The sequence below is a fragment of the Macrobrachium rosenbergii genome, chromosome 47, assembly GCF_040412425.1.
Source record: "Macrobrachium rosenbergii isolate ZJJX-2024 chromosome 47, ASM4041242v1, whole genome shotgun sequence".
NCBI classification, from domain to species: Eukaryota; Metazoa; Arthropoda; class Malacostraca; order Decapoda; family Palaemonidae; genus Macrobrachium; species Macrobrachium rosenbergii.
Genome location: NC_089787.1, coordinates 18,517,263 through 18,533,541, shown reverse-complemented (window position 1 = coordinate 18,533,541; position 16,279 = coordinate 18,517,263). Strand labels below are relative to the sequence as shown.

General features: G+C 39.0%; 1 protein-coding gene across 3 annotated transcripts in view; it reads right to left on the bottom strand.

The window, feature by feature from the left end:
• LOC136830572 (transcription factor p65-like) overlaps positions 1 to 16,279 on the bottom strand; it is a 54,693-nt gene that overhangs the window by 7,383 nt on the left and 31,031 nt on the right. For 2 of the 3 annotated variants that reach the window (XM_067090095.1, XM_067090096.1), the window contains exons 11-12: positions 5,264 to 5,365; positions 4,474 to 4,764 (exon numbers count right to left, since the gene is read on the bottom strand). In XM_067090095.1, coding sequence (XP_066946196.1) covers positions 4,474 to 4,764; positions 5,264 to 5,365 — 393 coding nt within the window. Of the gene's footprint in view, positions 1 to 4,413; positions 4,765 to 5,263; positions 5,366 to 16,279 lie in introns of all 3 variants that reach the window. The other variant, XR_010850664.1, reaches the window with a different exon arrangement.

Below are 16,279 nucleotides of genomic sequence, written 5' to 3'. Positions count from 1 at the left end.
TAACAAATGCAAAGCCAACGAATAACTATGCGATATTTTCTACGCTAACAAACATAACAACACTTTTGAAAGCACAGCCACTGTTCGTCCTCAAAGGAGTTATTTTTATGGTCTTGCCAGGGTCTGCTAAGACATATCAACCAATGTCAAATAATTCATTCATAGTTGGTCTTGGCCAGAATAGGGCCTGTTGACACAGTGGTACAAATGGACTCAAGGCAGGAAGGGTCTTTCGCCTAATTACAATTACCACAACATTTCCATTCACCTTTTTCACACAGATGTGGCAACAGTGCTAAGAGTCCACTGTGTTTAGCATTACTCTTATGTCTCTTGTAATGTAAACACCCAACTGGGTGGCTCATAATACTACTCACAAAATGTTATAATTAGTCAGGTCACTTCCTAGCTACCTTCCCAGACGTCCTTTCTCACACAACTGCTAACTGTTGGGGCAGATCAGCTAAGCTGACATATTTAGGTCACCCTAAAACCATAGGTACAACATGTTCAAGTTCTTTCCCCACCTCTCTTCATTACCAATTCTGGATGGGAATCCTGAATAAAAGATTAGCAATCGGTCACGTGACTTTACTGTCGCACGGCTTTTCATCTGGATCGTTGGGGTACCTTAATCAGGGGGCCAGGCCATTTCATCACCTGTCAATTTCTTTGACGTGGTCCTTTCAGGAAGAACAGCGGCTAAGTTATAAAGAAAAAACAGGTTTCGATACGAATCGTTTTTTGATAGCTGCTCTGAGAACAGAATAGAATATAAAATTTAGGCCAACGGCCAAGTCCTGGGACCTATGAGGTCACTCAGCGCTGAAACAGAGACTGACAGTAAAAAGGTTTGCAAGCAGTATTAGGAGGAAAACTCTGCTGCGCTATGAATCAAATATTAGGCGAGGATGGAAAGTAAGATGGAAGAAAGAGAATATGAACAGAGGTACAATAAAAGGAATGAAAGGGACTGCAGCCAGGAGCTGACGTGACTGTGGAAAGAACCTTAAGTAATGCCTACATTTCACAGCATGAGGTGCACTGATGGCATTAACCCCAAACTGGGTAGTTGCTGTGAGTCCTCAAACCCAACTTCTTCTCCTGATGAAAAGGCAAGGGAATTTGTGGTAGGTGTTTCCTTTCACAGAGCTGGCGAGTCGTGACGAACGTGGTGGGCTTGCGCACTGTTGCCACCCCTGTGCAAGAAGGGGGAATGAAAGACTGTGGTACTCACTGTAGGCAGGGGAAAGGGATCCCCCCCCTGTCTTGAGTTCATTTAAACTCTACCACTGTACTCTGGCCAAGACCAACTATGAGAGAATTCTTTGATATAGGTTCGTCTGTCTTACGGAGACCCTTGGGGAACCCTCAAGGTAAATCCTTTGAGGGCGGACATTGCCTACCAAAAATATATTTTTCCTATATTAAAACCTGTTTTATAATGAATCAAGCCATAAATACCATAAGCAGCAGTACAGTAATTCGAAAGCAACTGCGCACCATTCCTCTCACCACCCTACTCAACTACATATTACAATGAATAAGCGTAAATGACTTCTCATTCGCTATAATATTACTCAACTACATATTACAATAAGCGTCAATGAGTTCTCATTCGTTATAATATTGCACTGAGAAAATACAGGTGGGTTTTTGCAGAACAAAATAGCTTTACAACCTTTTTAAAAACAACTTGCAAAAACTCAAAGCATGATTCAAATTATTACTTGTATCTATACTGCAATCATGAAAAAAACAATTACAGGTATATCAGTAAAAATACGGCAGTTACTTTTCATCAACATTCTAAGCTTCTGCTGAATCTATAAAAAAAGGAGAGGCTTTAAAATAGTCATAAAATTCATGAGGGTAATATTTGGGAAGAAAGAGGGGAAAACTGTCAATGTCAAGGGTCTATCAGGGCTGAGTGAATTGCCAGACTATGGTGGCATGAATCATTAATTTTATTTCCAACACGGTCATTGGGATGGGAAAGGGGGAATATTGGAATATGAGCCTTATACCAGACACTTTTATCCTCTTCCTGAATTATCTTCCTCTGGATTATTTTTCATAATAAATAGTTTAACCAGACCACTGAGCTTCACGAGGTTAGTCCCAAGGGTTTGTTCTTAATAAATAAGTCGTATCTTAATTAACAGATTACATCTCGGTAAAATTTTAACGGCAGGATAAGCTGATAATCTTGAAGACTGACAATTTCTTTCAGTTTTTTCCCCTAAACTCGATAATTTTCTGCTTGTGCAAAACTGAACCATTACATGAAATAAGTTTACTGTAATCTGGAGTGTAGTTCAACATGTTATGCATTCTGTGATTAAGTTGTGCGAGTTATTTCTCAAATCTCCTGAGGCCAAATGTGACCATTTACAACAAGTAAAAAATGCGCCGAAGTTTCCTTGGTGCAGTCAAGTTTTCTGCACACTGTATAATGCTGTATGAAACTCTCAGTCATGGCCCATGAAACTTTCTGCCATGGCCCTGTCGTGGCCTGTGTTGTTGGCACCTGTGGCAGTGCCAGATGCACGATCATCGCTAACTTTAACCTTAATTAAAATAAAAACTACTCAGGCTAGAGGGCTGCAATTTGGTATGTTTGATGACTGGAGGGTGGGTGATCAACATACCAATTTTGTAGTCTTCTAGCCTCAGCAGTTTTTAAGATCTAAGGGCAGACAGACATATAGCCATCTCAATAGTTTTCTTTTACAGAAAACTAAAAACCTGATAATGTTACAATCCAACAGTCGATCTGATCTACCTAAATTAGCCATTATCAGATTCAGTATTCCATAAAGCATAACACGAGAGAGTTAAGTATCAAAGACAAGAACAGGAATACAGGCAGTCCCCGGGTTACGATGGGTCCGGCTTATGACATTCCTAGGTTACGACGCTTTTCAGATATATTCATCAGAAATTATTTCCCGGTTTACGACGTGTCATACGCCGATCCGACAGAAGAAATATGGCTCCAAAACGGTAGAATAATCAAAATTTGGAGTTTTTTTTTATGAAAAACTCAATAAACATGCAGTTTACATCGTTTTCAATACACCCAGAGCATTAAAAGAAAGGTTTTCTTAGGATTTTTGATGATTTTTGACAATTTTTCGGTTTACAATAATTTTTGGCTTACAATGTGGCGTAAGAATAGAACCCCCGTCGTAAACCGGGGACTGCCTGTACATTGCTTGATCTCATGAAGGCAATTACAGCTTTAGCTGCTTCACCAGCTTAGTCATTCTCCTTTAAGCATAAAATTACAGCAACAGTAACTCACAGTTTTAGTTTCACGTTGTAATTATACAACAGTGTACTGTTGGTAAGGCATTAATATTGCCACAAACAGTGATACATTACATTGGATTTTGTTTTAATTATTCAAGTTCTGATGTGCTCTGACCAGCTTCAAGTTGTGTGTTTCAGAAATTCCAGGTACTTTACCTTAGATTATTTTCTAGTTGCAATTTCATATTCATGGAAATCGACAGCATAATTTGATCAATAATTGGAATGAGTGGTTGGCACGCTTTTGATAAACTTAACTTCTTGCCGTAACACGGACAACCCTGCTATCAAAACAAGAATTACTAGGTAAAGAGATCTGGCTTATTACTGAGGTGGTTCATATTTACAACTCACAACGGCCGAACTTGGGGCATAGCGGTTTCAGAAGCAAAATTTATTTGCTTTCTTAGAAAGCCTATATATGGCAGAGATCTGGAGCCATCAGATCATTAAATGGCCATTGTAAGACCAAATATTATTACAGTATTATTATTATTATTTTTCAGAAGATAAACTCCTATCCACATAGAACAAGCCTACAAGGGACATTGACTTGAAATTCATGCTTACAAAGAATATGGTGTTCATTGGACAGAATTTAAAAAAAATATGAAATACCATTGGCAAGCACAGCAAAGCAACGTGGTGTGGCTTACTTTTAGGTGTTCCAAATAAAGAATTTCCCTATGTAAATGAGATGTCAATATTTACTAATTAATAAAATATTAAGAGCAAGTTTACAAACTGTCTCAGAATGTATGTCCTTTGCTCAACGGCAACTGCAGCATCAACTTAGGAAGTGGCGACTCGTATACTAAATCTACCATAAGGCACTTAGTCATGTGAATTTACAGATAAGTGTCAAGTGTTTAAAATCTGTCTCCATAACTCAAACCCCTACTTTTCTCAATTTTTCCTCAAAGCCCACACATACAAAACAAAAAACACTGAAAAGACGACAGGCGGATCAAAGCGCAAGAAGCTTTTAACAAATCCGGCACGTCAAGCTCTGCCAAGGCTCCAAGTAGAAGTGAACGCTTCCGTTGACGGACAAAGCAAATGTCACATACGTAAGAACATCAAAATATACCTGCTTACACATCACAAACATGAAGGTCATTCTGTGGCATCCAAACTGAAAGGTAAGGGGCTACATACCAGCCATACCAGGGTCTTGCGAATAGGGAGAGTGAGCATCGTGAACTTGGTAATAAGGTTGGCCTGGTGAGGAAACTCTTCGATCAGGTATGCCGGGCGATGGCATCATGGCCACACCCACAGTCTCAGTGTGTACGGGGGACTGCTGAGTATAATATGCTACATGGGGGACAGGGCTCATTGACTGGCTGGGCACAGTGTACAGTGTACCCCCGCCGTAATGCTGCGACACCGACTGGTTGGCAGGCGATTTGACCATGTTCATGAGGGGGGATACAGGAGAGCCTATATCTGCAATGGAAGAAGATTTGTAAATCAAAGTTTATTACATATTTAATCATTCGGAAAAAGGTACAACTGATTCAAATGTAACATTCAAGAATTTTGGTAGCATTTACAAAGGATGACACAAGATCAATTCAATGCTCTTTGGAAAACTTGAAGCTATTGCAAGAAAGCTACAACAATTGTCAGATTAGACGTCCACAAGTCTTAAACGAGAAAAAAAAATACTAAAAGACAAATGATGGGAAAAGTCCTTAATGACTTATAAAAGAAAATACAAAGTGTTAAGTATTTCCACAACTTTACTACATAAACAGCGATTATAACCTATTACAAATTCATAAAAATCTTTTATGTAACATTTAACTGGCAAATGGAATCAGTAGGCACGGGGGAAAATTACTCGAATAAAAACTTAAGCTGCATACATACAAAGGTCAGTTCCAAAGGTCAACATGACAACTAAGTTATATAAGCAGGAAAACCTACAATTCGATGTCCTTACCTGTAGGCTCCTTCTTTATTCTATCACCGAATTTTGTTCGATTTGCGATTATAACAGGTCGCTGCACAGCTCCAGCTCCCGACATAGCTACGTCCCCATAAACTGGAAGAACAAGTACGTACGTACAATATAAATTCTTTATGAAAAGTATGGTACACAATAAAAATCATAACTTTGGGCATGTTCGACTACATCAAAAGCTGGTTCATAAATCGGAATAATCTAAGAATCTCAGTACAAGTCTTGGAAACAGGTGGGACCTTTCCTAGATAGTGATCCCCAGCAAAGTTCAGGGGTCTTTATCTAGGACTAATATTTCTTTGGGGTTGTTATCTTCATGATAGTTACAGTCTTATGTTTATATGGTCATGCCCAACGGGCTTGTGCTAAACAAGCCGCAAAGGTGGGGGTCACTATCTAGGAAAGATTCAAAACATGTTAATATGGATTCTATAAAAAACCAAACTTAAACCTTGGATATGCTCATATATGGACACAGTTTTGCAGACATCAGAACTGACAAACGTGCATCATTTGCACAGGCAGTCCCCGGTTTACGACGTTCCGAGGTTACGACGCTTTTCAAATATATTCATCAGAAATTATTTCCCAGTTTACGATGCATGTTCCTGGGTTACGACGCGTCGTACGCCGATCCGACGGAAGAAATATGGCTCCAAAACGGCAGAATAATAAAAATTTGGAGGTTTTTTGATGAAAAACTCACTAAAAATGCAGTTTACATCGTTTTCAATACACCCAAAGCATTAAAAGTAAGGTTTTCTTAAGATTTTTGACGATTTTCGACAATTTTTCGGTTTACGACGATTTTTGGTTTACGACGCGGCGTAAAAACGGAAGCCCCGTCGCAAACCGGGACAGCCTGTATACAGTGCAAACATTATACAAAAGGATAAAGACAGCAATGAAAACAAAATACAGACCAAGTAAAAAAATATATCACATTAAAAATAAATTTATATTTTTCCAAACGTATGAACCTACGCTTTCATATTTAGAGTAATCCGCGCTTACTTAGCTATGCCTTAGCTATGTTGATAATTAGTGCCAAAACCTGCAAGTTGAAAAATGACTGAAACTGAATACTCTGTCTTGGGAAGCAACATAGAACCCTTAGAAAAACCCCATAACGTCATTACTTGTGCCATCACAAAGATATAATATATGCCCCACATAAATAGAAAAGCTCCATAATTCCACTATTTTGCAGTCTTTTTCATAAAAATTTAATTTCCCTTTATATACTGTAAAGAACACTTGAAACCATTCCCCAAAAAACGACCCAATAATGACGCTAATACCTTGCTGACTAACATGAACTATAGTAAACAATAAATGCAAGTTTAACTTTTTCCTCTCCTTATTCAAGAAAAATTTCTATAAAGCTGAAAACGAAGGAACTTGAAACAATGTAAGGCATAATATCAGTGCTTACATAAATTGAAGCAATACAGAGGAATAGGGAAAAGCAACTCAATCACACATCTTTTCAAGGAACCAATTCGAGGAATGGCACTATTGTTGTTGGCCCAGACTGGATGTTGAAACGTTACGATTTAAAAGTCTGTATTTTGCATCAATGCAGTTTTTGATTAAAAAAATACTGAATCTTAACATCTGCTGGTTAAAGTTGGTTCATTTTTCATCTATCCTGGAATGGTAGTGGATTACTTGGGGTTCTAGTGAAGATGGTTTTCATTTCTTATGATTTTTACCCAAAACACTGTTGAAACATGGCAGGTACTTTGGATTTCTACAGACCTCTCACCACCACTTCTGCTTCTATCATTTAAGTTACTGTGTCACCATATCAATGGGAAATGTGGATGGTTTTATGGGAAGCTAACGATTCCTTTCACTCAGTTGCAACAAATACTGAGGAGAAACGTAACTTTTGTTCTTGGTAAAGATACCTGATCTTATCTAATAAACTACAAATCTTTAAAAATTCAGCTACTTTGTTTCCAAAACTTCATATCTGTTGTCAGGTGTAAACTGAGCAACATAAAATATGTTTAACTGAGAGTACTGTTCTGCATTCTCTTCGTTATGGGATTTGATAAAATGGGTTAATCATTAAAAGGCAGTCCCCGGTTTACGACGGGTCTGACTTACGACGTTCCGAGGTTACGACGCTTTTCAAATATATTTATCAAAAATGATTTCCTGGTTTACGAAGCATGTTCCGGTGTTACAACGCTTACGATGCCGATCTGACGGAAGAAATATGGCTCCAAAACGGCAGAATAATCAAAATTTGGAGTTTTTTTTTATGAAAAACTCAATGAAAATGCGGTTTACATTGTTTTCAATGCACCAAAAGCATTAAAAGTAAGGTTTTCTTTGGATTTTGACGATTTTTTGGTTTACAACGCGGCATAAGAATGGAACTCCCTCATCGTAAACCGGGAACTGCCTGTACTCACGAGTCAAATGTTTGACAAACAGAAAGGTGAGATGTTAACTTGAATGTGGTGTTATTTTTGGAATGGGGGACAACATACACCCAGATCTCATTTAATCTGTTTAATAAAAAAAATACTCATAGTAGCATAAGTCTTGAAATGGAGAAACAAATCCACAGTTATATATAGGTACATATACTTCAAAATAAATCTCTACAGAGCTTCCGGAAATCTCAGGAGGTTTGCTTTTCAAAATATATTTACCCATACATAACTGTGGATTTGGTTCTCCAATCAGTTTAATTTGTCATCAAAATCATTATTTCATAGCATCTGCCATTTACTAATGATGCAGGAGTTTCATAAAATATCCCTTAAAGGAATGGGTATAATTAATCTAGTCACTGGTACTAGTTATAACTTTACTGCTTTATTACCAACTTCATTTCCTACTAAAATATACTTCTCCAGTCTTTAATAAAGGTTAAACGACATACACCTCATTATTCAGACCTTGAGTGTAGGGGTTGTAATAAACCTACCATTTATCTTTTTAGTATTTTATGCCCCAAACATCTGGGCCCCTCTGTAAGAGAACAATGTTGTAAGATGGATGTGATTGTGTGGGGTGGTGAAAATGAGCTCATGAAAACCCTTACAACATTACCCAGTCCTAAGCATATCTGTGTGCCAGATGTTTGTTAAAAATGTAACAAAGTCAGATGTTTGTTAAATACATGCTAAAAAGTTTATACAGCTGTGTTGCTCTCTTGGTGCTAACTTTCTCTTGTCCTTATAATTCTGCTGTATATTTGGTTTTGCTTTCCTAAAGAGTACTTGTAGTTTTAATTATTTACTCTAGAATCTTTTATGTACATATACTGTACATAACTTTTCAATGTTTTGGGAACACGTATAAATACATTTTATGCTTTTTGTTTTTTGAGAATTGTCTAAAAAAATCAAACAATCTGTCTGTTTGGCTGAGTTATTTGTACAGAAATTACCAATTTAAACAAAACATTGACGGACGATATATAAGCACTGCACTTCAACATTTGTATTTTCTTAACAATGAATTTAAATGCTAGGTAATTACCCAGTAACGTTAAAACATTTTGTTTACAAGCCGTGAGAAGCGTTTTCATTTAGATTTAGATTAGCATTAACTTTTTAGCTTTAAATATTGCCCTCCTGTTGAGGTGCTTCAAACTTTGCCAACCTGCCTCTCGACTCTAATCTTTGCGATTCTCTACACCCTTTTCTCCAGTCTTTTCCCTTTATTTGCTTTTCTGGACAACAGACACCTCCAGACGGCAGTCACAGAAACCATTCAGACGACATGACCGTAAATCCAGATCAAAAAGAATGCTGAGGAATGTAACCAGTTACAGAGAAGCAGATGTGCGTAATGATCACCATCTAGTCGCTGCCATGCTGAAGCTGATATTAAATGCACCTCACGAAAAAGTTTGTCTTGGTTTAATACAGAAATGCATCTTAAAAGATAAACTCTAGAAGCTTTTGCAGCTGTCAAAACAGATTTGCAGTTCTAGAAACATCATCTGAGGAGGACTGACAGTCAGTGAGGACTGGTCAAGTTAAGGAAAGAATATCAATCTGTTGCAAAAGGAATTTCGGAATATAGGATAACAAGATAAAACCTTTGATACTGGATGAGACCAGGTTTATAAAAAAGGATTATCTAAAGCACAAGGTACTTTAGAAAAATCTCTGGGAGAAGATGAAGGGTGCAAAGTGGAGCATGTTAACTACTCAAAAGTCTGGAAAGTAAGGCTAAAATAAGTGCAAGAAATAAGATAGTGTCTGGAAAAACATGAAGAAAAATTACGTATCCAGGGTGTTTCATTTGGTGTTTTGCCACACAATTATTAATGAAAAATCCATGGGCGAAATGAAAAAGATGCAGACACCTAAAAAACTGAGTGATGGGTCAGTGCTTTTATCAGAGGTAGAAGGACAGTGCTCTGTGGAACACTTTTGAGAGGGCATTAATAAGATATGTACTGTAAGGGATGAGTTTACTGATATGCCAGAAACTGCAGAAGACCTGAATGTATTTCTGAATGGATTCACAGTTTGTAACACGTTATAAATATTAAAAGAAACTTAGAAGGAAAACACCTGGTTATGACAGAATCACTACAGAGATGATTTTAGCTGAAACTGAAGTGACACCTTGTACAATAACTAGACTGTTTTTTAAATTACGGAATGAGGAAACAAAGTCTGATGATTGGGGTTTAAAGTCCTAGCAATGTACCAAAGAAAGGTGGTCTGAATTGTAATGAAAATATTCCGTATGCATATTTTTAACAAGCTGGGGCAAGAAAATGTTGAAATGCACTGAGATGGACAAGCTGATTTTCTAAAAAGCAGTAGGTGCACATAAGAAATATGTCTTAAAACATTATGCAGCGGTGTATAGAATTTGAAAATCCCCTTCTGACGGCCTCTGTTAATTATGAGAAAGTATATGACAAGTGTCCACACACAAATATTATGAAAGGTCTTGGGGTCATTAAGGGATTTTATTAAAAATGTCAAGCTAACTGAAATTACCCATGAATGGAGTAGATGCAAAGTTGATGCTGATGGGGTCATGTCAAGCGAATTTGCCATTTGCCCTTTTCATAGACTTTACCATAGGGAAAATAGAAATTTTTATAAAGTTTATTTTTCAAAACCTTCCCATTATGATAGCTCTAAATACCGTTCAGGTTACGATATGGCAAAAACTAAAAAATTAATAGGATCATTTAGTTTGAACTTTCTACTGCTCCATCCCTTTCGGGCGATTCAAGCATTCAGAGTTTACCATTTCACTTTTTTCTCCGTCCACGAGTGGGGAGGTTGGGGGAATGATACTTAATAAACAGGTAAGTACAGTATTTATAAAATAAATTTTTTTATAAAAAAAGTATTTTTAAATGAATTTTACCTATTACAATAGCTGATTCACACACAGAAGAAAAGAGGTGGAAACAAGGTGCAAGGGCAAATAATTGTGACCCACAAGGAAACAACAAAACTCCACCAAGAATTACCATTCTCACTCTGATGAAAGTGGGAGAAAAGGCCTTGAGCCTAAGCTAGCAAGATGGTAAATCAATGAGGGTTCTTACCTATCTCAAATTAAACACTTTCAATGCTCCCGAAAAAACTTCCTTAAATAGGAAAGACTAAGTTCACATTAAACACCTTCAATACTCCCGAAAAAACTTCCTTAAATAGGAAAAACTAAGTTCACATGAAACTCCTTCAATACTCCTGAAAAAACTTCCTTAAATAAGAAAGACTAAGTTCCTGTTAAACACCTTCAACACTCCCGAAAAAACTCCCTTAAATAGGAAAGACTAAGTTCCTGTTAAACACCTTCAATACTCCCGAAAAAACTCCCTTAAATAGGAAAGACTAAGTTCCCGTTGTAACGAGAGGTGAAAGTGCTCAGTGTGATTTGTACTGAATCTACATTTCGCAGATGGTGAGAGGCAAATATGGAGTTGCATCTCCACTGGGCTGCGTTAGTAACACTCATGGCTGTAAATTGAAGGTAGTTGCTACTGCTCTCACCTTCCAAAACTTACCTTCAGGAGTGGTAGGAATGGGGAGTCTAGATTAGTGTGTGTTTCTTTGACCAAGTTCTCAAACAGAGATGCCATGGCATTTTTTGCCATAGGGTGACCTGGTTTAGAACACTGACTTGAGGTCCCTAGTCCTTTGCTCTTAGAGGTGTGCTGTGATTGGACATAGGGAGGACTTTACACATCTGGCACTAAGAAAGACTGGGAACACAAAACATCAAGGAAGAGCCCAAGACTAAATATTCATCCTTTGCCCTGAAGAAGGGTCAAAAAGGAAAGAACTGTTCCTTGCGAAGTAAAGCTCACACTGCAGGAGAAGGCCTGGAATCCACTGATTTTTAAAGTCTTAATCATCAAATCTTTTAGGAAGGGTGAATTAAGGATTTACATGGAGGCATACTTAAGCACTTCAGCATTACATTAAATCCCAGGCCAGCGGTTTAATCAGATTAGAGAATCTAGATTTAAGGAACTGAAGGTTTCCTTAATGCCCAGGTTAGCAGAGAGATCCAGGCTAGAATGTCTTAATATGGATAGTAACAGGAAGCAATACCCCTTACTATCATGAACAAAATTAAACTCTAGTGTAGCGTAACTGAGCAAAGAACTTCATCGGGTTATTTAAGAGGTATGGGTGCAGGAAATCCTTTTGGAAAAGCACCAAGCTCTAAAGAATAACCACTGTCTCTCATACAGTGCAGAAAGTCAAATGCCTTCTGGAATTAATAACTGATCTGCTCTCCTTAGGAAAGTCTCTTTTTGGCAAGAGACAATCAAGTCTCCACAAGGTCAGCTGAAGAATAGGGAGGTTCTGGTGCAATCTCATGCATCCGATTCCTCCTTAGTGGGAAGGGTCCAAGGCAGTCTATCAGCTGTGACAGAAAATTTGGAACCATTTCCAGCGTGGCGACCATGGAGTCACCAAGGTCACGGGTGTATTCACTGTTAGCCAGAATGTGCCAATACCCTTGGAATCGTAGCCAAAGGGGGAGAAGTATAGAGGTCTGGATAAAATCAGTCCAATATACATCTACTGCCCAAGCTTTTGAATCCTGAACTGGCAGATAAAAGCAGAACCTACTGCCAAGCTTTTGAATCCTGAACTGGCAGACAAAAGTAGAATCTTCTGGCAAAGACATCTAGAAAGGGAGTGCCCTCAACTCCCATCAACCCTTGCAGACTTATCGATGAAGAGTCCATGCCAAAGACAGAACATGATACTCCCTGTTCAGCTGATCAGCCACAATGTTCATTTCCTTGGCACAACTGAGGAACTGGGAAAATGCGACTTGACCACAAACAAAACACTGAGTTTGTACCTCTTAAATTCTTTAGGTAAGCCAGTTCTTACCCTACACTAACTCTTCCAATGTCAAAGAGGATCTTTTACAATCAAAAGATCTTTAACACTGTAAGCACCTCCAGTTGATCTATGTGTAGCTGCCATTCCCCTGCAGACCAAACCTGACGTGTCTACTGACTCAACCACACCACAACCTTCACTCAACATACCTGAATACCACAAGAAGTCTGACCTCTTCAACTGGAGGGGGCATCTTATAAACAACATCTTATAAATTCCTGGAGACCAGCAGTATCCAAAAACTAGTTGGTTTCTTATTCCATCAATTCTTTCAAAAAAATTAGATTGGCCTCATCCTTAAACTGGTTCATTTCTCAAGGGAAGCTATCTGTCTCAGCAGAGAGAGCCATTTAGAATATCTATTAATATTCCCTCAAAGATTTACTAATTAAGAACACTGACTTTTGCCCTCAGGCTTCTCCTTGGCTGTCAACTAGACTTCAGAAGTTGTCTAGAAAGAGGAGCAACAGGAGAGTCCGCTTGCCCAACTGGGACAGGATTCTTGTAAAAACTTGGAGAAGCAAAATGGGAAATAGCATCCAGCATGTCTACCGACTGCATCCAATCTTCCTCTGGGTTTCTGCTAAAACCAAACTTGTCACCTCCAGAGTAAATGAAGTAAAGCAAACAAATAAGAAAAAGATTTGTTTTGAGGCATTCAGTGCTAGTGTCTCTCCTCCCTGAAGCATCAATACCAGAAACAGGCAATTGTAGATGCCATGAGACAACTTTGTAACAAATTCCACCGTCCCTTGCAAAAGAAAATCTACATCTCACTGCTGGATCTGGAGCTTCTCCTTGTATGTAGCGTAGGTAGGAGGGGAAAACCAATTGTGGACTCACTATGGGAGCCTGGAAAAGGAAAGGAGTACTATAACACTCCTTCTTTTAGTACTCTGCACCAGCATAAAATGGAAGCTGTTGCTGTGGTTAAGGACACCTAAACATCTAAACACCTTAGCATTGTAAAGAAGTACAAGACTCCCCCAAGGGAGTCAGAACAGTCTTCTATCCAAGCAGGGAACTCAGCATTAGCACTCTCTGATGTCGATGAAGTGGAGGCTGATGCCAATGTCGAAGGAGTCTGAAGTGCCCACAATGTGGCAACTAGTGCCCGATGAGGTGACCAGTGACAACGCCAAAAGCTTCTGAAGTGCCAACGATGTGGTGGTTGGCGCTAACACCCAGTTAACACCTGAGGAGATGCTGGCGCCCAAGTGGAGGCTCGTGCTAATGGAAAGTGTCTTAAGTGCTGATGATGCAGGGGATATGCTACTGCTGAAAGCACCCAAAGAGCCAACAACATAGTGGGTAACATTCGTGGAGATGTTGGCACCTAAGAATACCCTGTACCTTGAAAGTTGCCTCGGTGACTGGGAAGCAGCTTGCTGTGTTTGTGATGATGAATGTGGTTCATGAATATTTTTATAATGCTCAGGAGCCAAAGGTGACAAAGAAGGGGAAGGAGAATGGAAGTGTAATGCCTGCGGAGAACAGGAATTACAATGCGGTGCCTGCACCTTACACATCGCTAACAGCGAATGAGACTGAACAAGGAGAATGATACAGGCTTCTGCTTTTTCAGTCTGTGCAAGAAAATAATGCTCTTATAAGACATCAAACATTGATGAGAGCATCTGAGAAAGGAAGAGAAAGTGGGGAACCAATCTGTTCACACACCCAATCGCGACTACTCGCACAAACCTCCTATAGTTTGGACAAAGGGCACAAAGATGTACAGCACAACCAGACCACCTGGGAGACCGAGAAGAAGAATGCGAATGCCCGGCAGCAAGCGAACCCTGGAGACAAGCAAGGATCTGGAGGCGTGCAAGTTTCTGGTGTCAGGCACTCCAAGAGAATGCTGACCCCCTTCCAAAGGACTATAGGAAGATCCTGACAAGGATCACTAGGAGTAAGCAGCCTCCAGTGAGGAATAAGGAAAACAGAAGCAGATATCAAGTGAGTGCACTTATTATCACTTAGAAAATCTACATCCTGCCTATGCAAACTTCGCTTGATTTTGCCCCGTGTCTTTTGGCGACCCTGTGAAGGTCCAGATAATTATGGAATGGGCATCATTGCAAGGTTAGAGCAGAAGGACAATAAAGAAAAAACTCTAACAGTACTCTGCAATTTGCAGTAGGTCAACTCTGCATCACTGTTGCACAAGACATTAAAACAATGGTTGGTATTTCTGTTTGATCACACTCAAAAACTTCCTAATTCTCAGTGCTTCAATATCTTTTTTTTTATAAATGATTAAGGCAGTGGTTTCCTTACTCCATGGCTCTCCATCTAACCACCTTGTATTTCAAAATGCCTATATGTATTTCTTGTGGAAAGAAAAGTCTTGGATAAACTTGGCTGATGTCAGTATCACAAGGCATTCATTCTTTAGACAGTATTCTCTATCATTCTCACTCCTGTCTCTTTGTTCCCAATTCACAATGAATCTTGCAGCATCTTCCTTGTTTTCCCATCTCCTCCCTTATTTATGCACTTGTAAGGTCTCTTTCCAGGATCTTTAAACTTGACTTTATACAACTATTCAACTCATTAGTTGCGAATGCAAGCTCAAGCCATCTTGACTTTGAAACACCATCTGCATATGGTGTTTATAAAGTTACTCGTCGGTTCTATTTCAGTTCCTGATTAAAGAAATTTATCCTCGCTTCAGAGAAAACACCAGTAATGTGCACAGTATAAACATTTCTGAAGAATCGTGGTAAAAACAAAAGAGCTGCTGTTTTTTCTGTGATAAGCTGCACACATGACAGGCTAAAAGCTATTATTTACATAACACTTAGAAATGCAAAAATTTTATTAAAAAAGCATTTACAGTTAAAATGAAATCTGAAGCAAGTACTGGCTGTATCTTGTAACTGCTGCCACCAAAACCCATTCCTGACAATTCAAAACCTAACTTTCCCTTCCAATCTGAATCTTTCACATCCAGTTTTGCAGCTTTCTGAAGGGTTAAACAAGGTGTAAAAGAGGTGAGGTACCCTTAGCAAGAAACTCCGTGGTGAATGAAGCAGTCTAGTCTGTGAAGAGCAGCCCTGAATTTGGAATAGTTTATGAGGACAATGGTCCAACAGAGGAAGGTGATGAGGAGCACTCACAAGAAGTCATTAACCCCTACTGGAGCTGGAACCCTTCGTAAGCAGCAAGTATTAATGTGGGGAGTACAAAAAACTTAGCATGAAGAAGCTGAAAGGTCTTTGTTTCAGGCTCCCCAACGTCGTCCGAAAGAATGGAAATTGAGGCATTTCACACAAGTCAGTGCTAAATATCCAAGGAACCAACTGAGAATCTCCACAAAGGATGTATTGTCCTGGGTTGCCTAAAAATCCTCTAAAGGGAACAAGTGCATGTGTCATGTTCAGATGGCAAGGTACTTAAAGAGGCTGCACTCAATGACTGAGCACATAACAAAGGATTAGAACAGGACAAATACTGTATAAATAGAGAGGACTCAGGTGAGCTTTGTTTACTTGGATTGGGTTCAAGAACCTTGTGGCAGTCTGAATCACCCAAGGTCCTAATGTCACTATGAGAAGGTTCTGCACTGTTCAACCACACTTTCTGGACTGGGAGAGGACGACTCCCCCAATGGTGC